Source organism: Cnephaeus nilssonii, assembly GCF_951640355.1.
Source record: "Cnephaeus nilssonii genome assembly, chromosome: 19".
Classification (NCBI taxonomy): Eukaryota; Metazoa; Chordata; class Mammalia; order Chiroptera; family Vespertilionidae; genus Cnephaeus; species Cnephaeus nilssonii.
This window is the reverse complement of record NC_137090.1, coordinates 24,617,476-24,645,159: the sequence shown is the minus strand read 5'-3', so window position 1 is coordinate 24,645,159 and position 27,684 is coordinate 24,617,476. Positions and strand designations below refer to the sequence as shown.

General features: G+C 58.6%; 1 protein-coding gene across 5 annotated transcripts; it reads right to left on the bottom strand.

The window, feature by feature from the left end:
* Window positions 1-693: 693 nt before the first annotated feature.
* On the bottom strand, window positions 694-24,843 carry TSPOAP1 (TSPO associated protein 1). 5 transcript variants are annotated; one of them, XM_079797504.1, is made up of 31 exons: window positions 24,741-24,843; window positions 24,346-24,471; window positions 23,579-23,758; window positions 22,856-23,041; window positions 21,618-21,695; window positions 21,448-21,531; window positions 21,098-21,187; window positions 20,793-20,915; window positions 20,442-20,546; window positions 19,028-19,078; window positions 18,639-18,659; window positions 17,623-17,827; window positions 16,862-17,034; window positions 15,312-15,427; window positions 14,816-14,925; window positions 11,860-12,690; window positions 11,540-11,691; window positions 10,829-11,203; window positions 10,506-10,745; window positions 9,977-10,159; window positions 8,526-9,377; window positions 7,792-7,891; window positions 7,537-7,691; window positions 6,446-6,614; window positions 5,671-5,724; window positions 5,212-5,244; window positions 4,922-5,025; window positions 4,759-4,830; window positions 4,417-4,527; window positions 3,793-3,854; window positions 1,711-1,847 (listed from the first exon to the last, which is right to left on the bottom strand). In XM_079797504.1, the coding sequence occupies exons 1-30, from the start codon at window positions 24,834-24,836 to the stop codon at window positions 3,825-3,827; spliced, it is 5,205 nt and encodes a 1,734-aa protein (XP_079653630.1). In that variant the 5' UTR covers window positions 24,837-24,843; the 3' UTR covers window positions 1,711-1,847; window positions 3,793-3,824. The 5 variants fall into 5 exon arrangements, with proteins under 5 accessions (XP_079653626.1, XP_079653627.1, XP_079653628.1 ...); XM_079797500.1 differs by lacking the exon at window positions 3,793-3,854 and having other exon boundaries at window positions 694-1,847; window positions 22,835-23,041; XM_079797501.1 differs by lacking the exon at window positions 3,793-3,854 and having other exon boundaries at window positions 694-1,847.
* Window positions 24,844-27,684: the final 2,841 nt, after the last annotated feature.

Below are 27,684 nucleotides of genomic sequence, written 5' to 3'. Positions count from 1 at the left end.
TGAGGGAGGTCAATATGTAACAATATAGAAAGATATCTCCCCCAATAAATCTAATTTAAAATAATATAAAAATAAAGGCAGACATTCTCACTTTTGCCTCAGGGCCCCTGGGGAGAAGGAAAATGCAAAACAGTCACACATGGAACCCCGGCTGTCAGCAGCCCTGGGGTATCTTCTGCTCTGGGCCACCTCTCGGCCTGGAGCAGGAGCAGCGTGCGGAACTCCGCCACAGGCAGCCTGCTTGGAGGGTCCTGAGTAGGATCTCCCATCTGTCTTTTCTGGAATCCTGCCATTTCTAGTCTTGCTATGCATGGTGAGTGTTTGCTTCTTTGGTTAGTATTTTTTGCATCTATTATTTCCATGCGTTTGGTGCAGGGGAATCAAGAACTGCAGAATGTGCCTTCTCTGTGCTCCCTCCGTCCCCCTGCCCAGGCCTCTTTCTCCCTCCAGGACCCTGCCCCAACTCTAAACACCTGGCCCTGCAACCAGGCACTCAGGAAGCTGACAGACTTTCTTCTGCAGAGAAGAAACTCAACAGCTGCTTGCTGTTCACTCCGTTTGCCCCAGGCACCCTGGGATGTAACTTCTAGGTTCTCAAGTCCAGCATGACCCGCCCCTGGAGGAGTCCTTCGCCCCAGGTAGAATCCAGCATGGGTTTTGTGAAAATAGACTTTATTATAATAAAATGTCTTTTTAAACAAATACCCCCGCCATGCCTCACCCCTGGAGACCAAGGTGGGGGTGGGGGTTCAGTCAGACAATCTCCCACCACAGCGAAGGGAACATGCAGAGACACTCACCCAGCAGGCGGGAGGGGGTGGACGGTGAGGGTCAGGGTGGGGAGCCCCCTCCCCACTCTGAACTGGGAATGTATGAAAATAGCTGCATAAATCTGTCCTTTTCCCCAGCCCGGGACTCCGACAGGGGCCAGAGGGAAACGATGCAAAAGAGAAATTCAATCTGATGAGCAAAATAAGGCAAACCCAACTCCTGCTTGCTGCCTCTGGCCCCCGGGGTCTCTGGGGCTGGGGACACCCAGGGGCCAGAGGCCGGGCTGGCAGGGAGGGGTGGAGCACTCTGGGGGTCAGGCCCGCTTTGGCATGGCCTTTCTCCTTCCCGGGCCTGTGCAATGGATGCGAGATGGAGGAAGCTAGACGGAGGCACTGAGTATGTACATATATACACGGCCTGTGGGCAGGGGCTCGGGACAATCCAGTGCAAACGTTCCTTCAGGGCAGGGAAGACATGATCAGGAGAGCCGGTGCCATCCAAGGGAACGGGCCCCTTTCTCCCCTAGGGTCCCCTGTCCTAGGAGCCGGAAGGCCAGAGAAGGGACTAGCATCCCGTGGTGAGAAACTAGGCATAGGCGGGTGTACTAAGAGTCAAGAGTCCCGGGTCCAGTCCTGGCTCTGTGACCATGGTGAGTTACTTCCTCTCTGGGCCTCAGTTTCCCCTCCTATAAGAGGAAGGTGCCCACTCAGGATTCATCCTCAAGGGCTCGTTTAGCTCTGACCTTCCCCCCGTCTCTGACTCTATTCCAATCGCCACAGTGTTAACTCAGAAGAACAGAAGTCCAGGGCCGTCCTCCCACCCCATCCCCAGGACAGGGACCGGGGAGGGGGGCGTGCCTCCAGGGACCACTTCCTTCTGCAGGACCAGCCAGAGCATCACGCCTTCTTTCCGGAGCCCAGTTTCCTGAGGAGCTGCTTCCCCTTGGATAAGAGGTCCCGCACCTTCCCGCTCGTGCCCTGTGGCCCCCCCAGTTCAATCCTGGGAAGGCTGCCAGGGCCAGGGGCACAGGGCCCACCTGGAGGCGCCGGGGGCACTTGTGCTGAGCCAGCCCAGTCCTGGAATGTGAGAGAAAAGGGACAAGGTCAGGGCCCAACTCCCTGCCCTAATGTGACTCCTTTGCCCGACAGCTTCAGGCGCCTGGAACTCCATGTTGCAGAGCCATGGTCAAGAACCAGAGCCCACCTGGCCGGTGTGCTCAGTGGTTAGAGCATCGGCCCATGCACCGGAGGGTTGCGGGTTCGATTCCCAATAAAGGTCACGTACCTGGGCTGTTGGTTTGATCCCGGCCCCAATGGGGGCACTTGTGGGAGGCAACCAATCTATGTGTCTCTCTCACATCAATGTTTCTCTTTCTCTCTCCCCTACCCTCCCTCCTTTTCACTCTCTCTAAAACAAACAAACAACAACAAAAAATACAGAGCCCTACCACCCGCCTGTCCCACACACAGAGCACAGAGAGGTGCGTGAGCACAGTGATGCTGAGGGAGCACTGAGCTAGGAGTCTGAGGGGACAGAGGCAAGGGCAGTTCTGCTCCTGTTCACCTGGGCCCTGGGCAAGCCCCTCCCTTTCTCTGGGTGTCTCTACGGGGTGCTGAGCTGACGGAGCTCGAGTCCTTGGACCTGACCCTCAGGAGAAGTTCCCCAATTTCCCCCTTGTCATCCCCTCCCAATGAAGGAGAGCAAGGACCAGGACCACTTAGAGGCAGCTGTCCCCTCCAGGGGGCAAAGGGGCCTGCCCTCCAGCCCAGCAGATGTGCTTCCCCAGGGCCTTCAGGAGGGGAGCCAGCGCCCACCCCATGGGGAGGAGATCAGAACTCTTCCTTGAATGGCCCTGGGAGAGCAGCTGGGAGCCTGAAACCAGAGATATTTGGGCGTCACTCAGCCCCCAGCACAAGGATGGAGAGATGCCCTGGCCCCTCCTTTAGCATCTCTCCTTTGCTGAGCCTCCTAGCTCCATCTGCAGCCGGGAGTGTTGCCTCTGCCACAGACCCACCCAGTCAGTGCTGTTAGTGGCCTAAGGACCGGGACTGGGCAAACAGAAGAGCCACCAGGAAGTCTCTCCTCCCCCCCACTCCCCCACATATTCCCATATTCCCCACCATGACCTCCTGTACCTGGCACATAGCCTGGCACAAGTCAGGTCTTGCCAGCCTGCATGTCCTCCACACTCCACTCCCTCAAACCTCCACTTGCTGCCAGAGCCTGGCGGTCTCCTGGCCAGAGCCAGGCGGTCTCCTGGCCAGAGCCAGACATGGAGCCCAGACCAGAGGCAAGGAGCTGGGTGCCCAGCCTGGGGCCCAGCCGCACCCAGGCCCTGGTGATGGAGCAGGGCCTGCCCACCAAGAGGTCTGCTAGCACCTAAAGGTTACGGCATCTACGGCCACCCAGTCAGGGCTGATGGCTGGCCACGAGGGAAGGGTTGCTAGGGAAACAGAGGGGGTCTCTAAGTGCCCCTCCCAGAGGAGCGGTGTGGTTCATCTATGGACCCCACTGTTTAAGCCCCCACCCTTTGTGATTCCCCTCAGCAGTGGAAATGGAAAGTTGGAAGTAAGATCATGCATCTGATCCCCTAACAGGTCATGACGAAGAGGATAAGGGTGGGAGACTATTATTACTGGTGGCTTTAGTGTCATCCTTCTGTCACCAATAATAATCATAATATTATAATACCATGGCACATAGTATCATAATATACTGATGAGTCATAATGTGGACGCCATGTAATATCCTATAAGCCGTATGCTATAGAATATCTGAGGAGGCTGCTAATATGGGACCTTATATACTAAGATGACATGTGTTTCTATGACAGCTGGCACTGGCCAAAGGCAAGGGGAGGGGGTGATCCCATGATCTCATAGCAAGATCTCCCCCTCTCTCACTCCCGGGAGGAAAGCGGAAAAGCCAGGTCAGCTCAGGCATGCGAGACAAAGGAGTACTGTCTGGTTATGGTGATGAGGAGTGGGGTCACATGGACATAGGGGCCAGCCCCCCACTTACATGTTGCTTTCTCTACATATATCTATCTCCATCTAGCACTGGACTCTTCTCTTCCTCGTTCTCTGAAGAACAGGGAACAAAGAGAGGAGATGGGTTACGGACAGGCCCACGGGTTCGCCCAGTCACCAGGTCGCCAGGTCACAGGGGCTGGTCCAGCTTTGCACTGCCTTTGCAAACGTGGGTTTTCTGGTTCGGGCCTGGCCTCCTTGCCCTCTCCCTGCCCGGTGAGGCTGGAGCTTAACTGTACTCCACCCACCCCAGGAAGAGGCACGCTCTAAGGGTGAGAACCCAGGAAGGTGCCTGGCTGGGCAATGGCTTTGAAAGGCTCTGGGGAGACAGGGAGATCCAGCAGGTGGGAGATTCCTGAAACCAGGCTAGAGGTGTGGAGGCACAGGGTTCTTTTCCACAGGGCCCCTCACCTGCGTCAGCCCCGGGGTGTGGGCAGCTGGGCTGGGGATCACCCCTTTGCTGAAGGGGCGCCTCCTGGAGGGCGCTGGCCCTGGCTGGGCTCCTCTGACAGAACTCAGCAGGTCCAGCCTGGGCACAGTGCTCATTGGTCATCACCCTCTGCACCCCTCCCACCACACCGCCCTGGCCCCACCACCACACCAGCTCCTCACTGACCTGACTCTTGGTCGGGGGTGTCCCAGGCTCCCTGTGGGAGCTGCCCGCCTCAGGCCCAGGGCCCTCCAAGAAATTGGACGGAACCAGGCCCCTCTGTCCATTTAGTTCCCCCTGGGGAGGAGATACTGGTGAGACTGAGATTAGGAAACGGTCCTCAGCCCCACCCCCTTGACCCGGAAGCCCCCTGAGCAGCCTGGGGTCAACATCTCTGCCGTGGGAGGTGGCTTGTCCATTCCCCCAGGCATCCGTTGTGGGGAACCCTTGCTCATCCCCTCCCCAGCTCTGGGAGAGCCCTCTCTGCGGGGCTGTGAGGTGGGAATGGCATCCCCCCAGTGTTCTCACATAGTAGAAGCCATCATCGTCCATGCCCCCGAACACAGTAATGATGTCCCCTGCTCGGAAGGGCAGCTCTGCCTGTGGAGACACCAAGAGACAGGTGTCAGGCCCAGGGAGGCCCTGCCACCCCCCACCCCCCGTTGGCTGGCCTCTATCTAAAGGTCCTCACCTCCACATCCATGTTGGGGGAGCTCTCCCGAGGGTTGTAGTCAAACGCAGCCACCATGGAGCGGGGGGCTCTCAGGCTGGCAGAGGAGACCAGCTCGGGGGGGCCTGCAAGGGGAGAGGAGAAGACTCGGGACTCTCTCTAGACTCCCCACCCCACCACCTCTGCACTGGAGGTCTGCTGACCCCCCTAGGCACCACCTCCCCCACTCACTGTAGCCTCTGAGCAGAGTCCAGAGGGACTGCCTGCCCCACCCCTTCCCCCAGTCTCCCCTACACAGGATGGCCTCTCACCTGCACAGGGCTGCACAGGACCTTCTGACTCAGCTGCAGAGAGAATGTGTGTGTGAGCCCCGCCCCTCACATCCCTGCTCATCCCAAGCAGGGGATGGATGGCGCAGGGCAGGCGGGATGCTCAGCCTCACATCAGGGATGCAGGAGAAGGATGCTCAGAGAGCACATGAGCCCAGCCCTCCGGTGTGGGTCCTGAACTAAGGCCCAGGAAGGGTGAGTGATTTCCTCCAGGTTGCACAGAATTTACAGTCAGAGGCTTCTGGGGGCAGAGGGCCCGGCAAGCTACTCCAGTCCCCGTGAGAATGAAGTTACCTCCTCGAGAAGGGATGGATGGTGTGAAGGTCTGCGCTGATCCCCTTTAGCTCCTCAAAACCCCACATGTATCTCCCCAGAGAGCCCAGCAGTGACCCCACCCCCACTCATCCTCACGGGCCCCAAAGGAGAGGGGGTCTCACCCACCTTTCTTGGAGCGGCGGGGCTTGGGGGGAGGCCCAGTTGTTCGGGCTGTGGAGGCTAGAAAGAGATCCAGGAAGGCAAGTAGATGTAAGAGAGAAACTGAGGCAGGGACAGGACAGTGACTCTGGAGTCTCCTCTTGGGGCCACACCAGGGTCCCTGTGCACAAGTTTCTAAAGAGCATTCCTGCCCTAGCTGGCTCAGTGGATAGAGCGTCAGCCTGCGGACTGAAGGGTCCCAGGTTCGATTCCAGTCATGAGCACATGCCCGGGTTGCGGGCTTGATCCCCAGGGTGGGGTGTGCAGGAGGCAGCCGATCAATGACTCTCTCTCATCATTTATGTTTCGATCTCTTTCCCCTCTGAAACCAATAAACATATATATATGTGTGTGTGCATACACACACACACACACACACACACACACACACACACACACACACACATATATATATATATATATATATATATATATATTTTTTTTTTTTTTTTTTTTTTTTTTTTAAAAAGAGCATTCCTCTCCCATCCCCAACCTCCAGGATCCAAAATACAAAGCCCATCCCTCTGCCGCAGACCCTGCTCCACGTGGCAAGCTCACTGCTACGGCCACACTGGCTTCAGTCTCTGTGAGGCCCCAGTGGCTGTGCTAGACTCTTGAAAAATGAGGCTTCCCACCTCTCCAGACACACAAATGCTCCACACTCCAGACATACAAAGCTCGGGGCGGGGGAGGGTTGGAACTGGGGAGGGGGCCTTGGCTGAGGGACAGCGGCAGGTCCTACCTGAGCCCTCAACGAGAACATCTGGGGACAAATAACCCTGCTGAAACAGCTGCTGTCTCCCCGCAGGAGTGTCCACAGCCACCTCAGCCACCATGTTGCAGGGGATGTAGCCCGTCCGGCCTCCACCTTCACCCCGATAGAAGCCATCAGCATCCTTGTCCCCAAACACCTGGAGGCAAAGACCAGCTGTCTCAGGTGGCCAGTTGAGCTTGCTCCCTGTGCCCAAGGCCCCAGCCCCGCAGCACTACACTTGGAACTGCAGAATGCTCTGCCTTTTGTGGCTGTGGAACACGAACTAGGGGGAAAGGGCCAAGAATAAGGATCAGCCCTGGCCGGTTTGGCTCAGTGGATAGAGCGTCGGCCTGCGGACTGAAAGGTCCCGGGTTCGATTCCGGTCAGGGGCATGTGCCTTGGTCGTGGGCATGTCCCCAGTGGGGGGTGTGCAGGAGGCAGCTGATCAATGTTTCTCTCTCATCGATGTCTCTGGCTCTCTGCTCCTCTCCCTTCCTTTCTGTAAAAAATCAATAAAATATTTTTTTTTTTTAAAAAAGAGTAAGGATCAGAGAGATGAGAGAAAATAGCCTTTTCTGTATTATCGTCACCCACTATCTGCACCTCCATTCCCCTGGCCCTACCTCAGACTAGATCTCCCCAACCTCAGAGCAAGAGCAAAAGCCTTCAATAAATACTTGGAAGCATAATAAAAGTTATGATGTTGCCCGGCCGATGTGGCTCAGTGGCTGAGCGTCGGCCTATGAACCAGGAGGTCATGGTTCGATTCCCAGTCAGGGCACAGGCCCGGGTTGTGATGTTAACAGCAGTAGTTATATTGGGCTATGTGCTAGGCAGTTTAAGTACTCTATGTGAATTGAATCATGTAAACCTCAAAAGAACCCTGTGAGGTAGTCATTAACATTATCCCCATTTTACCAACGAGGAAACAGGCCCAGAAGAGTTCACCTATTCGAGGTTCCACAGCCCGAAGTGACAACCCCATTTCACGTGGCTCTGAAAGCTGTGTTCTGGCCCACGCGTGGTTACACCTCCACACAGCAAAGGAGGGAGGAGGGCGGACCCAGACAGTGAGTCACCTTCAGGATCTGGCCCTCCCGGAAGGGGAGCTCCTCTTCCCCGGCATCCGGGTTGGGTGACATTGACACAGGGTCATAGTCAAACAGAGCCACAAAGACCCTGACAGGCAGGTCCTGGTAAGCCAGCACTTCTTCTGGGGGGCTCCTCGGAGGGGCTGTGGGAAGTTGGGGAGAGAGAGCAATGATAATGAGCTCTGGCCAAGAGGTTAGGAAAGGCCCCCCCACACCTAGCTCAGCCCCCCATCAGGTGCTCACCCAGCTCCGTGGTGTCTGGCCTGGGGGCTCGGGCCCCTCTCCGAAGGGGGCCCCTCTGCCCAGACCTGTCCTGCCCTCTGGGCTCTCCAATCCCTGTTGCCTGCAAAGAGGGGGCAACAGAGGGCAGAAATGTCACACCCTCCGTCTGGCAGGCACCTCAGTAGGGGCAAGACCCCGCACGTGCTCCCCAGCTCTGCCCCGTCAGCAAAAGCAGCACAGCAGAGCAGGGACACAACATTCCTCTCCTGCAGTCTTGGTCCAACCTCACTGGAGACTTCAGACACCCCCATGGGGGGAAGAAGGGCAGGTGGGGAGCCCCAGCTCCAGCCACCCGGGTAGCTGTGTGCAGTAGAGGGGACTAAGGTGAGATCTTAGAGTTGGCCAAGGAGAAATTGAGAGGAGGGCCTCTTCTCAGCGTCAGGGTGGGGTGACGCTGGACATCACAGTCAGTGTCCTAAGCAGAGGAAAGGGCCACCCTGCCCAAAGGCAGGGGGCTGGCTGGCGGCAATTGGTGACTAATAACAACAGAACATGGTGCATCCCAGTTCCGATCAGCAGAAGCAGCAAAGCAGTGGAATGTGGGTGGGAAGAGACAGATGAGGGAGCCCAGAGGCCCAGCCCCACCTCTGCTGATGAAGGCGGCAGCGTGGAATGGGAGTGGCTGGTGGGCAGCAAGCAGAGCCACCAGGCGGCAGCAGGCAGGGGGCTGCCGGGGGTGGGGAGTGGGCACGGACCCGGGAGGCTGGCTCCTTGGCTCTGCCAGTCGCACTGCAGCCTCTCCGCTCTGGCTCCCCTCTCTCCCAGGCCGGGAGGCGTGGGTAGGGGTTGGGGCCTGAATTGGCCTTCAGAGCTCCCCTGGACCTTCCTACGGGTGCCGTGCCCCAGGCCTCCCCGTCTCTGAGGTAGCAGGAGCTGGTGATGCCGACACCCCCGCCGCCTGCCTCCTGCTCATCCTCAGAGTCATATTCGATGCTGATTTCCAAGCACTTGGGGGAGAGGCAGCTGGCCAGGACAGATTCTGACGTCCGGCCGTGAGGGTGCCTCTGGGAAGGGGCTGGCCGCCCTCTCCCACCAGCCTCTGGTCCACCCCTAGCGCCCTCGCCCACGGGTGGGCCACCCCTCTCCCGTGTGGGGCCGGGTCGTCCAGCAGCCTGGGTCCCGCCGTTGCTGAGAAGGCAGCTGCAGTGTTCTCGGGGATCTGGGGACCGCCTGCAGTTTGGGGGCCTCTCGATAGAGCCACTTCCTCTCCCCCAGCTGCTTCCACCAACTAGCCCTGGCATGTCCTCCAGGGGGTCCCCGGCACTGGAGGGCTCAGGAGACAAGGGACATGGTCCAGGTCCTTGAGGGCGACTGCTGTCACCACCCAGCTCCAGCAATGCGGGCTCCGGCGGGCCGCGGTCTCGGGAAGAAGAGCCTGCCCCAGGCTTCTCCTCCTCCTCCTCCTCCTCCTCCTCCTCCTCCTCCTCCGGGATGCTAAAAAGCTTCTTGCTGCAGAACTGCTGGAGGGGCAGCTCCAGGATCTGCTCCAAGATCTCCTCGTCACTGTCAGTCTCAGAGAAGGGCTCGGGCTGGGGCTGGGGCTGGGGCTGGGGGATGGGGGGTGGGGAGGGCGAAATGGGGGAGGAGGGCAGCAGGGAAGAGAGGTCCATGGGAAAAAGAAAAAGCTGTGACCTTTGCCCTCAGATCAGATGAGAGCAGGGGTTACAGGTAACCTCACAGCCCTCCCTCAGCTTCCTCCAAGAGGAAGGACCAGAGAGGGGGGTGGCCCAAAGTCACATGGTGTGTCCAGGACAGCCAGAGACTGTGGGAACACACCCAGGATATGGCTGCACAGATGCTCAGGGCCCTGAGCGACAGGAGCAGGCCATGCCTGTAATAGCAGAGAGGACTCCCCACCCCTTCCCCAGTAGCTCCCAACACAAGGATCTCAGAAGGCCAGGGTGCTGCATCTGGTGGGCTGAAGCCAGAGAAGGTGCAGCAAAGAGCTCCTCATCCTCCCCTTTCTTCCCAGGAGGGCAGAGGTCAATCCTGAGCCACTTCCTATCTGGGCCTTAGGACAGGGCCCAGCCCACACACCTAGAAGGTTGCTGGCACTCACTGGTGGCTGGAGCAGCTGCTGACACATGGGGTAGAGACCCCTGGAACCCGAGGTCTAGGGCCCACCAGCCCCTCCTCACCCCATTACCTTGGGCCCATTCTCCCTGATGCTGACGCCAGCAACCTGCTTCTGGAAAGAGCCAGCCCTGGAATCCAGCTCCTCTTCCTCCTCTTCTTCCTCCTCCTCTTGGATGTCTGACAGATCTGAGTTTCGGCCATGGTCCCCAAGGGAGTTCACTAGACGCACCCCGAGCTCTGTCATGTCCTCCTTCTGCAAGAGGTGAGACAAAGGAGGAGAGGGGGAAGGGCAGAGAAGGACTCGGGGTGGGGGCACTCTGGCAGGGTCAGCCCCAGCCAGAATGAAGCCAGAATGAAAGGAACGCCTTGGCAGAGGGAGAGGGTCCTGTCCCAAATGGGGGTATCCACAACGAGGGGAGGAGAAGGATGGGAGCCAAAGAGAAAGAGAAATCTGGGAAGATAAAGTGCCAAAGGAACAGACAGATACACAGCACAGGGCAGAGCAGAGAACCAGCAGAGAGGGCTACGTTTTGGCTGAACGGAGGCAAGGAGGCAGGCCCGGTTCTTTGAAGTGGCACAGTATGTCCCTAACCCCTTACCTCAGCCCTGGGCCTCAGCCCAGCCCCTGCGTCTCCTCCGAGGCTGGCCTCAGCACAGGGCACCTTCGGGGCCGGTGCCCCCTCCGTGGAGCAGGGTGCCAGGCAGGCCTCTCCCGCGGTCCACTCAGCCTTGTCCTGGGCCAGCGAGGAAGCTGCAGGGCCAGGAGCTCTCTCACCCACGGCTGGCTCTCTGGCCCTCCTGCCATCTGAGGTGCCCAGCACAGCTGCCCCAGCCTCCTCCTGGAATGGAAGGCACTGAGGAAGGGCCCAAGCCCCGGCCCTCCTCCCAGCCTCCACCTGCGCCCCCCCGCCCGGTAGGGTACCTGGGAGCAAGGTGCTGTGGGCTCCTCTTGGGATCCTCTTGTCTCTCTGGGAGGGCTCGCTGCGGGAACTCCATGGGGCTCTCTAGTTCCATGGGGCTCGGGGCATTGGAGGGGAGAGCTGGGGTCTCCAGGAGCTGGGGAGGCTGGAGCAAGGGGCGGCCTGGCCTCTGAGCCTGGCCGTGGTGAGGGGCAGGAGACCCTGGCTGGCGGGCAGGCCACAGCCAGGGCCGGGGCAACGGGAGCCGGAATGGAGTCGGCCGACTCGCCATGGGGCGACATGGTGCGCACGGCCACCTCGCTGCACACCTGCAGCAGCTGCAGCTGGGACAACTCCACCAGCACGCTGCCCGCTGTGGGTGAGGCCACCTCCATGATCTGCAGGGCGGAGGGAGCACAGGAGGGGAAAGGGAAGCTGGGATGACCAAGTGTGAGGACACAACCACAACGGTGACTCGCACTGGCCAGGCGCCGTGCGAAGCCCTTGGCATGCCTATCTCATTCAATCTGCCTGCCACAGGGCTTCGGTGCTAGAATGGTTTTTTGAATCCCAGTTACCAAAACCCATGCTCTTAACTAATTGGCTACCTAGTGCCCAAATGCCAGGGGCTGGGCATCGCTGTGCCAGGCTGGGAGACTAGGCCTCTGAGCATGGCAAGGAGAGACCCACATCCTGCTCCTAGGGTACAGATGGACAGAGTCCCCAGGCCGTACCTTCTGCCCATCCGCGTAAATGGCATAGCCTGTCACCCGGACGCCATTGGAGGTCCCAGCAGCATCTATTGTTACGGGGAGCCAGCTGATGATCAAGATTCCAGGAGAGGGCCCTGGCTCAATCTGCACATCCAGGGGGGCATCGGGTGGGCCTGGGGGGAAGGGGCACAAGACCCAGTAATGCAGGACACTCACCGCTGGAGATACCGCCCGCTTTGCCACTTCCCTGAAAATTCTAGTAACAACAGCCCCTCCTTCCACGATCCCCCACGGCCCGGCCTTCTGGGTGTCACCGACAGTCAATGCCCAAGCCTGCACACCTGCTGGGAGTGTCGTGAACTGCAGGGTGGCAGTCCGCTGCTCCGGCCTCTCCCAGCCTGGTTCACAGGATCCTCCCGGTAGGAGCTGAGCCTCCACTCGGGCCTGATAGAGCGTACCAGGCCGCAGGTTGCAGAAGGTGGCCCAGTAGGTGCTGGGGCGGGCAGGGGGGCATTCTTCCCCATTGAGGTAGATGGCATGAGCCAAGTTGCTATTGCCGGGCACCCAGGTGATCTCAGCAGAAGTGGCTGTCACTCGATGGACTCGCAGCTGGCTAGGTACCACCCCGGCCCTGGCACCCAGGGCCAAGCAACAGCGCAGAGGGTCAGAGCTGCCCCGGCTGGTCAGGGCCTGCACAGAGACACGGAGCGGCCCGGCCCGCAGGTCCAGGTTTTCAAGCACAGCCTTGGGGGGTGCCCCAGGTCCCAGGGCCTGACGCAGCTCCCCATTCACGCAGATCTGGTAGCCATGCAGCTCCACTCTCTCAGGAGGCGGCTCCCAGGCCAGCACCACGCTGTGGGCCAGCTGCTTGAGGACGGCCAGATGGCGGGGGTAAGGCACAGCAGGGGGCTCGCCCAGGCCTTCGGGTGAGGGGCTCAGACTGAGCTCATCCCCCACAGGCTCCTCCTCTGATCTGGGCTGGCTGCGTCCCCCGACACTCTGGCCCCCGCTACTGCTGCCACCTCCACCACCGCTCAGGAAACTGAGTTCAGGGCCTGAGCTGTGGGACAAATCGGCCAGCTCCGAAGGGAGGGAGGTCAGGAGGTCGTCGTCGGACACACGCTCTACAAAATTGGAAGGAACCAGGCCCCTTCGGCCATCCATGAGCTCCCCTGCGGAGGGAGGGCAGGGCAGGGAAAGGCAGAGAGGAGGTAGAGAAAAACCGGTCCAATAAGTGCATGTTACAATGGTGAGTGGGTGATCTTAAGCATTTGATTCAAATCAAGGTTTGCCTGTCAGCACTTTTACAAGACAAGAGCAGTCAAGACCTAGATTAAGGAGTTCATTTTCGTAAGTGTGATCACAGTATTGTGGCTGTATAGCACAGGGCTCCTTATTTTTAATGTGCGCATGAATCACCTGGAGCTTTGTTGAAACGCAGATTCTAATTCTGGTAGGTCTGGGTGAAGCTGAGATGCTGCGTTTCTAACTAGTCCGGAGGTGATACTGATGCTACAAGGATGTAGGCGAATGTCCGTGCTCTGAGGAGGTGAATGTTGAAGTATGTTCCAGATGGGATTAGAAGCAGGCCCGGGTCTGGGAGCATGACTGGCGGTCAGTCTAGGCAGCGACCAAAGGTCAGTTCTGTTACCTGTGCCAGCTCCCCTGAACACTTGACCACAGAGAATTGTAACATGTGCTGTTGTTTGTTTGAGGGACGTCAAGGGAGGAAGAAATTGGGCATGCAGCAGGTCATGTCAGCTAATTTGAAAGAAGGAAACATCCCCAGGGAACAGTGGCTGCTATGCCTTAGTGGGAGGCAGGGGCAGCAGAGGGTGCATATAGGGCCTGGGCGTGTCCCCAACACCTTCTCTTTCTCTCAGGCTAGGAGAGAAAAAAAGGCAAGGAAACTTGAAGAAGAAACAATCGGGACATTATAAGTAAGATAATATTAGCACTGTAGTGGGTTGAATAGGGGCCTCCAAAAATATGTCCCTGTCCTACCTGGATCCTATGAATGTGGCCTGATTTGGAAAAAAGCATCTTTGCCCATGTAATTAAGTAAGGAGCGTGAGATGAGATCATGCCAGGTTATCTGGGTGGGCCCTAAATCCAACGACAATAAGAGATGCACAGAGAGATACTGAGAGAAAAGGAGGAGGCAATGTGATGACAGGTGCAGAGATTGGATGTGGCCACAAGCCAAAGAACACCTGGAACCACCAGAAAGGAACAAGGAACGGGTTCTCCCCTCGAGCCTCCAGAGGGCGTGTGGGCCTGCCAACACCTTAATTTCAAATGTCTGGCCTCCAGAGACGTGAGAATACATTTCTGTTGTTTTAAGCCACCCAGATGGGCGTAATTTGTGATGGCAGCCCTTGGAAATTAATAGAAGCCCTAATATGACGTTAAGATAGGAGCCTTCATACTAAGCAGGTCCACAGCCCTGAAAGGCTGGTGCTGGAGTCAGGCACATGCCCCAGAGCTGGTACCACCGAGAGCAGTCCAGGTGGGACCAGGTGCAGCTGAACCAGTCACTTAGCTCAAGTTTGGTGAGGAATACGGCATCCTGCATCCAGCTGTCTCCATGCCTTTAAGTTTATTCCATGCTGTATAATTCAAATTCTAGAAATTTGTGGTTGGTTAATATTTATGTTTTTGCTGCCTCCCACCCCTCTAAAAAAAAAAAGGGGGTCAGCTTTTTGTTTTGTTTTTTCATAACAAAAAAACCTGGTGCCAGGCCAGGAACACCCTACGGAGTCTCTTTCGCAGGCCCTGCCCTGTTACCCAGTCTCAGTAATGGGACATCTGCCTCAGTTGCCTGGTCTCCCCCCTGGAGAACTGCTCTGAAGCCCACCCCCTGCCTGGGCGCTGACACCTGCTAACTACTTGCTAACACCCTTTCCTGGGCTCTGGACCCTGATTCCTCCTCCCTACACCCAACTGGAGTCCAGCATCAGATCTGTGCTGCATGTCTGACCTCGATGTCACTAGTGTTAAACACTGCCATGCTCTGTCTGCCAGCACAAAAGTGAATTCAGTCAAAATCCCGTGTCACTGTCTATCATCTGCACTGTGCGAGGCCTTGTCCTGACCTGCAGTCAGACCAGCTGACCCCTTTCCCAATATGCTTCCTTTCCTTTTCCCCACAGGCTGCCAGGTCTCTGTTGCCTTGTAGGTGAGTCTGAAAAGTTACGGTGGGCTGAGCATGCTGGGGAGAGGGTATGGATGGGTGGAGGTCTTTGGGAAGAAGAGCTTAAAAGCAGAGGAATGGACAGAATGACCCCACCTTCCTACCTTCAAAAAAGCCATCCTCATCCATGTTGCCATAGATGTAGATATACTCGCCAGCAGTAAGCGGAAGTTCTGCCTCTGGATTCTCATTGGGGCCTTCGAATGGGTTGTAGCTGTTGGAGGAGGCACAGAGAAGGAGGAGGAGGAGGAGGAGGAGGAGGAGGAGGAGGGGGAGGAGGGGGAGGAGGAGGAGGAAGAGGATGAGGAGGGGTGAGAAGAGGAGGAGGAGGAAGAGGAAGAGGAGGTTGGAGGAGGATTGTGACCTACATCCTACCTTCAAGTCCCATTTCCTCTCCCCACTGCCCTAGGCCTTTATGGAGACTTGGTTGTCCACCTTTAGCCAAAGAGAATGCTCACTGCACCCACCTTGGCCCAACTAGGTTAAGAGGACATTCCCTGTACCAACCCCATCTTCCCCAGATGCCTCTATCTTCTCCGGGCCCCTTCCTCCCACCCACCCCACATGCTGGGGGGATAGGGAGCAGGGTGAGAGGCCCACCTATAGCGTGCTAGGAAGACCTGGATCCTGGCTCCTCCCCGGCTGCCCTCGGGAGCTGCTGGGAGCAGGGAGACGGTGTCTGCCTCCAGCTCCTCCACCTCACTGGCTGTGTCCACCTGGGGGAAAACAGAAAGGGCCAGTCCTCTCTATGACCCAGGGCCAATGGCCAAGCAAGCAGGTTTCCAAACTGAGCCAGAGGAGGACCCTCTGAGAAGGAAAATGAGTACAAGGCCCATAGCAATAGCCCCACTGTTTTCTAAATCAGCTCCTGAGCCATCAGATCCTAGCAAAGCCCAGCTGCTGCAGAGAGAGGGAGTGGGAATAACCTGGGTCCCTCCTGGAGCCCTGACCTCTACTGCACCAGCCCAGGAAATGACCTTTCCCCATCAGAGAGGGGGCCGGCCACACTGGTATGGGTGGGTGTCCAATGGCAGTGATCTCCTTAAGGTAAAAACACAGCAAAGCACTCGAACTATAAAGAGGTGAAGGCAAGGAGGCAAAAGGACAAAGAAGCCCTAGCCGGCTTGGCTCAGTGGATAGAGCATCAGCCTGCAGACTGAAGGGTCCCAGGTTCGATTCCAGCCAAGGGCACATGCCTGGGTTGCAAGCTCGATCCCCAGTAGGGGGCATGCAGGAGGCGGCCGATCAATGATTCTCTCTCATCACTGATGTTTCTCTCTCTCCTCTCCCTTCCTCTCTGAAATCAATAAAGAAATATATATATATTTTTAAAAAGGGACAAAGAAGTCCCTTTGTCCCTTTGTGAGAAGTGTCCTGAGCACTGGGCATCCAAATCCAGCACCACTGCTCTGTCCCACAAGGGGGCAGTAGAGGGCCGGGGCCGGGTTCTACCACTTCCCGAAACCTGGGACAGCAGGGCTGCTCCAGACCCGCCCCTCCACTTCCTGGAGTTTGGGAGCTAGGAGGTGATTGGAAGAGTTGGGAGTGATCCCCAAGAACTCGGTGATGATAATAGCTGCCACATTTAAGTATTTAGTGTGTGCTCTGCACTGAGGAAGGCACTTTCCTTACATTCTTTTCATTTAATCCTCACAACAAACTTACAAGGCAGGTTTTATTAGCTCCGAAATCCAAACAAGGAAACCAAATCCCAGAAAGGGTCTTGCTAAGACAACACTGGGATCTGAGTCCCGGGACCTGTGCTCTTTCTCACACGCCCATCACTTCTGCTGCAGCCACTCTCATGAACAGTCTCATTATGTGGAACCTGGCGCTATGGTATCTCCCTCCAGCCAACCCAGGACTTCTCTAGGGCTTCTCTGAGCCCCAGAGGGGTGGGGCTGGGTGGCTCCAAGGTAGGGCCTTCCGGGGGGGCCCTGGAGACCAAGATGGCTCCTCCTTGAGCTCCCTGCGGACCAGGAGGAATCTACGAGCCCTTCTCTCCCAAGGCCTGGCTCCACTTCCCAATGTGGGAACCCCTCATAGGCCAGCGGTCACCCAACTTCTGGGGACTCCACAGAGGTCAGGGCCACCTCCCCTCCTACTTTGCCGAGGCAGAGCCAGAACCCAGGCCCCTCCCCAGCACTGACCTCAGGCGTAGGGCATGACTTTGGGCTGTTGTGGATGGACTCAGAGTGAGAGGAGTTGGAGAGAGACTCTGCCTTCTTGGCTGTCCTTCGAGGGACCCCGGCAAGGGTGGCAGGGGCAGGCTCAGAAGACTTTGGGGTGCAGCGTCCTGGGGAGCCCGGCAGGAGGTCAGAGTCTAAAGAACAGATGGCACATGGGTGGGTGTGGGGTCTGTGGCCTGAAGAAGGACCAGGGACCAAGGTCGAGCTGCTTGGATTATGGGGGTCAGGCCCGCCATAGCTGGGTTTCCTTACAAGAAGGGAAATATTTAGGAAAACTTACTGAGTAGAGGTAGAGGAACTTTACATATATTATTTCGCATGATCCTCAGAGCAGCTTGATGAGGTGCACCGAGTTTTTCCTTTTTTATAACTTAGGAAACCGGGGCCCCGTGGTTTAGCAGCAAGCTCAAAATTACGTGGATTATTGAGTGAACAGAGCTGGGACCATCAGGTCTGATGCCCAACTCCTTACAAGCCCACACTGCCTGCCATCGAGTTCTAGAGCCCAACTCCCAACCACGAACACAGATGTCTTATTGGAGGGAGGGAGCAGTGGCCTGAGACACCTGGGCCAGACTCTGGGACAGCCACTCCAGACCTGGCTCTAACTTGCTGTGTGACTTCGGGTGCATTGCTAGCCTTCTCTGACCCTGAACCTTCTGCTCTATACAAATCCCCAAGCCTGGGGATTCCAGGCTAATGGCACTGGGAGTCTACCTTACCTTTGGGGCCGGATCCCCGGCAGGGCTGGGGGTTGGAGCAGCAGCAGGGGGGTGGTGGGCGATCCCCAAGGGTACTGCAGCCCAGGGTTGAGGTGAGCAGATCCAAGGGGCCAGGGTGCAGGCGGAAGGCCTGGAGTTCCTGTGCCAAGAGGCTGAAGCGTTCTGTTTGGCTGCGGCACTGCTCCTCGAGCTCTCGAACCCGGACCTGAGCCAAGACCCACCATGAGCCACCAGGCCCAGCAAAGCTGCCCAGTCCCAACCTGTGCCATCTCCACATAGCCGCACAGAGGGCTTCAGACCACATGGCCCAGCCCCTAGGCCTGGGCATCAATCCTGGGCCTGGCTGCCCCATTGCCCTTAGTAGTGTCTAAGCTCAGGGTAAAGTGCTGGAGCTGTAGGACATCACATGACTCCCCTCCAGAGAAGAGCCGGGCCTGCTTCACGCTCAGCACACCCTCTCGCCCCAGAGAGTGGCACTTCCTGCTTCTGGCTGCTTTCTAGGCCAAAAGGGATGGCTCCCATCCCATCACTACCACCAGTACCAGCTCAGGACTTTTCTTGGCTCCGCTGCTTGTCACCCTCCCACAGTCAGTGACCCAAATCCCTGCCCTCAGGAGGTCCCCAGGGAGACCACACACGGGAGCTAGGGACATCTTGTGACAAGAACGAGCCAATTCTCAAGACCTCTTCATCAGGTATCCCGAGAGTCTCAACCTAAGGGGCCCACCCCTGGCCAACATCAAGAGGATTATGGGTCAGGCTGATGCTGAACTTCCTCATGGGCTCAGGGGCTAGGCTTTAGAGGAGGGAAGGCCCCACGTCTGCCAGGTGTAGTAGCAGGTCTGGGACAAGGAGATGGCCCACGTGTCCTGTGGGAACCCCAGCCCATCTACAGACTCTCAGGTCTGCTCCCGGTCACTCCTTGCTGTGTTGGACATGAGAGCTGGGACCACTTGGACCTGAGGGAGGAGATGCAGCTCATTGGGCCAGGAAGGTGGGAGATTGGGAGGCTGTACCTGCATGGAATCCAGGGTAGACTGTGGCAGGAAAGAAAAGCACAGAGGAGAGATTAGATCCCGAGACTGTGTGTCATCACCCAGAGAGGGAGAGGGAGAGACAGGGGCCCGAGTGGACACCCTCTGGCCGGCTCCCTGGACTGACTGAGCAGTTCCTAAATCGAAGGCTATTTCAAGGTGAAGGCATCCTGGGGGGTGGGGGGGTGATAATGAGACTCCTGCCACCAGACCCTGCCTGGTGTTGCCCTAGCCTGAGAAACAGGCCAATGGTGGAGGGGATTCTCCAGACACTGGAGTATTTAAGGGGCCTTCCTGCAACCCCACACCCCACACAGTCCACTCTAGCTCCCCCCAAGCTGGTATTGCTGGTGGCACCTCCAGGGACTTACCTCCAGCAGCTGCATGGCCCCTTCGTGTTCCCTCTTAGCTTCTGCCTGGGCCTACAGGTGGGAGGAGGCAAAATGCTGGAGGGGAAGGATGAGGAATGGGGGTGGGATAGAGGGAGATGCAAAGGAGGGTAGGAAGGGAGGATGGAGGGCAGAAAGTGGGGGAAGGAGAGGGAGAGGCAGAAGGAAGGGGGGCTGAGGGTTCCTCCCTTCCAGACTCCTACCCCTGAACCATACCTTAGGCCAGAAGGCAATAGGGTCAAGGAGAGGTGGGCCTGATGCTGTCTCTCTCTTTCCAGGGCATCCACCCTCCAGTTTCCCTCCTGTCTCCCTGGGAGCTCCTTCTCAGTCTCTTTCTCCTGCTCCCCTTTTGAATGTTGGGGTGCTACTGAGCCCACTTTATACTCGTTACTCTCTCCCAAGAGGCCCTTCTAGTCAAATGACTAGACACACTGATGACCCCAAAGCATACCTTCAAGACCAACTTCCCCATGACTCCAGACTCATTGACCCAACTGTCTATGAGCATCTCCACTTGCATGTTTCACACACAACCCAAACTTGGCCAAGACAGAACTCAGAACTCAGGACTCCCTGCCTCTCGGGTCCTGGGGAGTGAAAGCCCCACCCTTTATCAGGGTTTACTCAGCAAACGGGTAACAGAGTGGGGACTGTCACTGTATAACTGGAATCCGTGGAGTCTTATGAATTCTATCTCCAAAATACACTTCAAATGCACCCACTTGTTTCCACCTTCACTGCCTGTTCCCTAGTCTAGATGGCCACCATCTCCCACGTGGACCCCTGCAACAGCGCCAACACCTGATGGCCCTGCTCCATGCCCACTCCCCCGGTCCATCTTCCATGGCGCTGCCAATGTCACCTTCTAACATGGTGAAATCAGATCAGGCTGCTCCCTATTGGAGACCTTTCAATAGCTTCTAACCACTCAGAGAGCAAAATAGCCAAACTCCTTCAACAACCTGTCATGCTCAAGGTGATCTGGCTCCTGCCTGCCCCTGCGGTTCTATCCCTCCAACTACGTTCTAGCCACTCTGGTCTGGATCCCAACCTCTTTCCCACAACAGGGCACTGGCACTTCCAGTCCCCTACCTGGAGTGCTCTTCAGCTGGCTCCTTTGTGACCTGGAGGCATGAAAACCTTCCCTGCGGACCTAAAGTGGTCCCTCAGTCGCTCGGTAACATCACCCTATCCACCACCCGCACTGGGATCACCTCAATCCCATATCAGCTTATTTGCTGATTGGTCAGGGACACGGTCTTTGCCCACTGTCCCCCAGCACCTGGCACACAGTGGGTGTTCAGTAAATGCTTGTTGGATGAGTGGATGACTAGGCTGAGGTCCAGCAGCCTCCCACTCTTCCAGCATTCCTGCCCTCTAGACACCCTGTCCCCACCTGCTGCAGCCTCCGGACCTCCTCCTGCTTCTCCTGAAGGCTGAGCTGAGCCTGCTCATGTTCCACCTCCAGCTGCTGCCGCCGCTGGGCCACCTCCCGCATGTGCTGGAATACAAGACCCCGTGTCAAGGCCAGAGACCCACCATTTCTGTGAAGATCTAAGATGAGGGAGGCTCAGATAACATGTGTTCCGGATACCCTCTAAGGCTACAAGAGGAAAGGGGCTAGCAGCCCCAAGACTGGGCCTCAGACCCCAGTGCCCCACAAAGGGCGTATTGTACTGGCCCACTTTTCTCTCTGTGCCAGGTACCAGTACTCCCCCCTCCTCCCCCACCAGCACAGCCCTCTCACCTTCAGCACCTGCTCCAGGCTCTCCAGCTTGCTCTGCAGGCCCTGGCTCTTGCGAAGGGCCAAGTCCCTCTCCTGTGTCACCCCCAGCAGCTGGTCCCTCAGCTCTGCATTCTCCCACTCCACCTGGAGAGGGGGGAGTGGCAGGGAGCTGGGTGTGAGAGCCTTGTCCCACCAGCTCCTTCGCCAGGGAGAGCAGCACCCTTCCCACTCCAGCCCAGTTTGAGGTGTGGAGGAGACAGCCCCTTGCCAGGGACCAGGGCCCTAGCAGGATCCCAAACCACACAGCACCTGTGTGCAGTGGCTACCTGGTCCTTCTCCGTGGCTCTCCCACTGAGCCGGGAGTTCTCATCCACGAGGCGGGCATTCTCATTCTGGGCTTCTCTCAGCTGCAATTCCTGAGAGACCAGAGGAGCTCTGGGGAGGAAGCCTGGCACCCACATTCCTCCCCTCCCCACACAGAGGACCCTGCCCTCCCAGTCAAGGCCTTCCTCCCCCGCCTGGTGCCCGCATCAGCCAGGAAAGGCGCCTGGCCGCAGCACAGGGGAAGTGTGCTCCTCAGGGCAAGAAGGATAAAAGCGGAGCGGAGAGGGAGCCCACCGCCTGGCTGGCCTGGGGGACGGGGGAGCGGGCCTCGGGGAGGCCCCCCAGAGCTCACCAGCTCCTCACATCGCCTCTGCTTTTTTCGGGCTTCCTGCTCCAGGCTCTGGCATTTCTTCCGCTTCTTGCTAAGCTCTGACTCCTGTGGGGTCAGAACCGAGGGCTCCTCATGTGGGAAGGCAGAGCTGCCCACAACAGGCCTCCTCCAGCCCTTGCCCTGGGACTTACCAGCTGCTGCACCCTCTGCTGTTTCTCTGGCTCCCCTAGGACCACGGGTGGGTTTTCCACATCCTCCTGGGGAGTAGCCTGGAAATGCCCAGGGGCACGGGACTGGCACCTGAGAACAGGGCCCCAAGGCAGCCTGCTCCCAGCCCAGCCTGTCCGTGGGAGGTTCCCACCTCATCTCACAGTCAGCCAAGAGATTCCTGACCGGGAAGTGGAGGGGGGGGTGCTCTCTCCCCACCCCATCCCATCATCTCCACCTGATGTGGAGCTGCAGAGGCTGCACCTCCGAGTTCTCCAGCTCCTTCACCAGGGAGAACAGAGATGGTCCCTTATCCAGGCCAAAGCTTTCCCTTTTTAGCTCCTTCCAGCAGCAGCCCTGCTCTGCACTCAATAACTGCCCTGCTGTCCTTCCATGACTGGCAGAGAACTAGGCGGCCACCCGGGTCCCGGGGGATGCGGTATTCCCAGAGCGAGGGGTTCTGGGCAATCCAAATCTGGGCTTGGCCTGCCCTAGAGCAATGCAAAACCTGGCCAGGCCCTTCTAAAGCGTCCCCAAGCCCACCCTGTGGCCCCTCCCATTTATCTGTGCAAACTCTAGAGAAGGACAGGTCTTGATGGATGCATCTCCCTCCCTGGGCCAGGCAGAGGGGCAAAATCTAGCAAGAAGCACCCTCCACCCAGAAGGAGGTGGATCGAAGTGCTACTCAAGGAGAGAGGGTGGAAAGGAGCCAGACTTTCAGGTTCTGGGGGCCCGGGGTGGGGTCCCTCGCCTGCGCAACAGGGGCTAAGCCCCGCGCCCAGTGTGGGTCGCCCATACCTGGAGCCGGGGCGGACGCTGCCCCTGTAACCGGGGCGGGCCTGGCGGACCAGGCAGGCGCTGAAGGGGGCGTCCCCGCGCAACAGCGGCGGCGGGAGGCGGCGGCGCAGACTGAGCCCCGGGCGGCTGCCACGGCAACCAGGGATTTGCGGCCAGGCCGTACCACTGGCGGCGCGGCGGGGGCGGCGGGGCGGGGCGGGACGCCGGCCTGCGGAGGGCGGACCACGGACTCCCGGGGGTGGGCACAGGTACGAGTGCTGGGAGGCTGAACCAGGACCCTACCTCTGGGTGTCTGGAAAGGTCCCCCAGCCCTAGGGGTGCGCACGCCACCACCGGGTCCTCGGGGCTCTGAGCGCGTTTCAGGAGGAGATCCCGGAGCCCCCCGCCCTCCATCTACACACACCTGCCCGGTGCCGGCGCTCACCTCTCCCGGGGCCCTGGGGGTGGGCGCTCCTGCTTTGACCCGGACAGTGGGGCCCCGGGGCCGGAGCGGCGGGGACGGCTCCTGCTGGTTGCGCAGGGCGATCTGCCTCTGCAGCCGCAGCACCTCCCGCTGGGACTCGCGAAGCAGTCGGTCGAAGTCCCTCAAGTGGAGCCACTGGGGGCCCTCCTGGGTTGGGGCACAGGGAGGGAAATTTGGCCTAAACCCCTGCCCACCTCCTCCCTCAACTTGTCCCCTTGCTGGAGGGGCTCTGATGCGCGGGGAACGTGCAACATCCTCCCATGCATACTAGTACATGCCTTGGTCATAGGTGCGTGCGAATGGCATTTGCTAGCCCGCGTGCAGACGTACAGTGACTCAGTTACTGGGCACTCGCCGTGTGCCCGGCACTGTGCTAAATGCCTTGTGAACATCACTTGACGCAAGTGTTAGATACGTGTGGATTCATACAACCAAACCCACTGGCAAACAGCCTGAAGCCAGGAGCACAGAAATACCCAGGTCTGGGACTCATGGCTCCGCCCCCTTCCGTTCAGGCTTCTCCCCGCTCCCACCTGGGCCGTTGCCAGGGGAACCTACTCCCCAGCAGCCTCCACCTTCCCGCTTCATTTGCATCTCATTAACATCTCGGTCCACATCCCACAAGCCAGGCAGGTGGCTCTGGGTAGGACGGAGCTGGATGGGGTGACCAGGGCCTCCTCGCACCTTGCCCGCCAGGGTGAGCCTGGCCTGCAGCTCCCTGCACTCCCGCTGCAAAGCAGCAATCTGCTTGTCCTTGGCCAGCAGGGCGCTGGCTGTCTCACTGAGGTCCCGGGTTCGCTGGCGGGCCAGGGCCTTTCGGCACAACTCCAAACTGGGCCCTGGACGGGGCACGGGGGCACTCACCTGGCCAGAGGAGGGGTAAGGCCAATGGTCATCTGAGGGCTGGGGCACCTCTCCCACTTCTCAGCTCCTCCCCAAGGAGGGGTTAGGTTGAAAACCTACACGTGTGGCCTCTTGCTTTTACCCTGTCTGGGGCGGCAGGGGACCAACAGCCTCATTTGACCCCGGCAACCCTCAAGCAGGACTGACAGAGTTAACCTCACATCCTAGTTTAAGCTCAAAGGATGCTGCTAATTTAGGGCTGCCACTGTGATGGGTCTCCATCCCTGCCCCCACAGGCTCTGTACCCAGAGATGAGCTCAGCGGGAGACTGTAGCCAGCACCAGCACGTGGTCATCCAGAATCCTGCTCCCTGCCTGCTCAGGAACTCCCCGCCCGGCCCTTCCCTCCCTCCTGTGGCTCCAGAAACCCTCAGCCTCCTAGCCTGGCCAGCATTTGCCCTTCCTACACTTTGGCCCCCCGAGTTCCTGCTTTCCTGGGTGCTAAGAGTCCATGACTCCTAAACCCCACCCCTCAGGCCGGCCCTGACGTCCCTCTTCCCTGGTCACACAGCCTTCACCTTGCAGCCTCCGGCCTCCCATCCTCACCACCTTCAGGTTAGTCTCCTGCAGCTTCCGGGCCCTCTCCTCCAGGCGCTTGGCAATGACCGCCAGCTCGGCGTTCTTTCGCTTCAGCCTCCGCACCTTCTCCTCCGTCTCGGGAAAGCTGCTCTTCCTCTGACAAGGGGTCAGCCAGAACAGGGCATGTGGGAAGCTCCCCCGCTGACCCAGTCCTAGCTGCCCAGGCCTTGGGCTAGAGCCCTGGGCTCACAGTGGAGTCCTCAGCAACTCTAGATAAGGGCTCACCCTCTCTGGGTCAGGGATCATGTCACCTCCATGCGGCCCCCACGGCGGGAGATAGCTATGGGATGAGGAGGGCACAGAGGCAGAGGGGCAGAGTGTCTGAGCCTGCCTTCCCCCAGCTCCAGCCAGGACCCGGGACTCACCAGCCTCTGGTTTTCCTCTTTGAGGATGGCACAGTGCTGCCGCAGCTCCCGCAGGGCCCTCAGCAGCTCCAGACTGGGCCTGTCCCCGAAGCCCATGCTCAGCTTGCCCTGGCACGGGAAAGGACAGGGCACAGGGCCTCAGGAACCCACCCGACCTAGTCAGAGCTCTCCCACCACGGCCCCAGGAGACGCAGAGGCAGGAAGATTCTCCCCCACATCCCAGGCTCTCCGAGTCAGCTCAGGAGGCCCAGGAGAAGAGGCTCTCTAGCCTCCCTGCCCGCACTGGCACCCCCAACCCTGGGACACCTCTCTGGTAGTCCCCAGTTCTTCCCATCCCTGCTCATCTCCTCCTGGGAAATGCCAGCCCAAGTTCCCATGCCCACCCCTCCAGGCTCCATGGTCCCTGGGTCCCCTCCCCCAAAGTCCCACTCCCTCCATCTCACACCCACCCCGAACCTTGTCCTCCCTGGCTCAGCTCAACACTGAGCCCCCTCCCCTAAATCTGCTTTCTCTGCACTCTGATTCCACCATATAGCTCCACATACCCCAGTATCCTCCAGCCCCCACGAACAGAGACTCAGGGAGGAGGAGACACAGACAGACAGACCGTCGGAGAGAGATTAACAGAGAGAGAGAGAGAAGGGGGGGCGGGTAGGGGCAGGGCCAAATGTAGACAGAGAGTCAGAAGGACAGACAGATGGCAAGAAATGGAGCCACTGAGATTCCTGTCCAAAGAAGGGAGGACAGATAGTCACAGAATTGGAAACCACAGATAGAGACAGACCAGGAGAGGAGAGATGGACCGCGGGGTTGCATATCGTGCCCATGAGGAGAGGCCCCCCACTTCTCAGACCAAGCCCTCCACCACTCCCTTACCTCCTGGAAAGCCTCCACCTCCTCGTCCTCCAGCCCTGGGCAGCGGGGTCCGGAGCTCGCTGCTTGCTGCCCCAAGCTGGGCAGCCCAGTTTCTGTACCTTCAGGGTCAATGTCCCCCACAGGCCCAGGGCTCCAGGCTCCCTCGGGCTCAGAGCTCTCCAAAGGCCTCAGTTCTCCAACCTGCAGAGCTGCCGGAGTATCGGCAATGCTTGGGGCTGCCCCTCCAGGTTCGCCCTCCTGTCCTGGAATCCAGCTCTGCCAGGCAGGCTGTGCCCATGGCTCCATAGCTCCGGGGTCCCCCGGCCGTAGGAGGGGTGTCAGTTGCTCCATGGTACTGCCAAGGGGCCCCAGGACTCGGGCTGGGGGACATCACCCAGCCAAGTGGAAGGGCTGGCAAGGGTCATGCCAGACCAAACCCTTTCCTCTCTGAGCTCTTGGCTTTACCGGGGCTCCATCCGAGGTTGGCCGAGTTCTTCCTCACCCACAAAGGAGGCTGCGGGAGTCGGGATTGCCAGAGCTAGAGCTGGGGGTGTGTGAGCTATGTCTGTCTGTGGCCGTGTATGTGCAAGGGTGTCCCTGTGAGGGCTGGGAGGATGTGCAGAAGCCACCGACAGCAGAGCCTGGGTGAGGGTGTGCGTGTGTCTCCAGGTCTGTCTGTTCGGGTCAGCACTGTCTTGTGTGTGTTTGGAGGATGGTATCCCCACTTGTGCGTGTGAGGATAGCGGTTCTGTGTGTCACTGTCTGTGCCTGTTTCAGAGTTACCAGTTGTTTCTCTCTGTGTGTGGGTGTCTGTATTGCAGGGCTGTGGCAGTATGTGATGCTGTCACTGCTTGTATCCGAGCATCTCAGTGTTGTGCAGCTGTGTGCATCCGTGTCATTGTGTGTCCGTCAGCGTCTGTGAGTCTGGCCATCCATCACGACCCCTCAGCCAGCTTGGGGTCCGCAGGCTGCTGGGGGTGAGCCCCAAAGGTCCGTTGTGGTCCTTTATCTCCTGCTCCTCTCTCCGCTGCTGCTTGCTAGCTGGATAGGTTGCTGGGCAGCCCGGCTGATCCTAAGGAGGCCTGGGTCGGTGGGCTGCTCGCCTCATAGTCTCTGTCCCTGCTGGCCTCAGCTCTGGGGACTGCAGGGGTCCCCCACAGCCCCGGAACCCCGAGATGATGGGCGCCGAGAAGGCTGAGCCTTAGAATCTAGGGGGTGAGCAGGGAAGAGCCAGCCGTCCCCTCCCCTCCCCCTCCCCTCCCGCCCACCAATAGGAAGTCGGCTGCCGGTTTCCATGGTGATGGCGCTGGACTGGTGGGCTGGACCGGCAGATAGGGTCGGGACAGAGGGAAGAGCAGGTTCCTCACGGGATCCCAGCATAATGCCCCCCACATGTGACCTCCTACCTCCCCCCGCCCCCATACCTTCCGGGGTACACAGGCAAGGGGGCTGCAGTGGGTCCTTCCCACATCGGCCCCAGCCCAAGACGACAGAGACAGAGACAGGAGGTAGTGTGACAGATAGACAGAGCGCTAGCCACGAAGAAGGGCAGGAATAGAAAAAAATGTGATTTGAGATGAAACAAAGAGAAACAGAAATTAAGAGAATGAAAACAGGAAGATGGAAGCAAAGAGACAGAGATAGAAATAGGCGGAGAGAATTGCTTCAGCTTCCTCCTGGCAGGGAGTATTTTGGGGGCAACTTGGCCATCTCTGGCCAGCAGAGGAGCCCACATGGTCTTTGGGCTGGCTATGCCCCACACTGTCAGGAAGTTCACCTTCTGTCTAGCCATAAGCCTGTTTGCTACGTGAAAATTGCTTTTTTGGACAAGGACATGGGAACTCCCCCACTTACAAGTCATCCAGGACATGGGGGCAGGAGCCTAGGTGAAGTCCTCAGAGACAGAGGTGCTGGGGGAGGCCTCAGGGAGGCTGCCTCTGGCCCCTCCGAACCTGGGACTCAGTCCATCTGCGCACAAGCCAGCCCCAGCCACGGTTGGGGGCCCTCCTGTGGCACCCCTGGGGAACAGCAGCAGCCGTACTGAACCACGGAGCCCCTAACCACGAGCTCCAGCCAGGCTAGAGCTGCT

Bases quoted from the DNA above. Each gene is read 5' to 3' on its own strand.
- TSPOAP1 (XM_079797500.1), bottom strand. From the start codon at position 24,836: ATGGGCTTCGGGGACAGGCCCAGTCTGGAGCTGCTGAGGGCCCTGCGG. The intron at 6,615-7,536 runs GTGACTCACTGT...CTTTGCCTCCAG, and splicing joins GGGAGGGCCAGATCCTGAAG to GTGTTTGGGGACAAGGATGC. The intron at 5,725-6,445 runs GTAGGACCTGCC...ATCTCTTTCTAG, and splicing joins TGTTCTCGTTGAGGGCTCAG to CCTCCACAGCCCGAACAACT.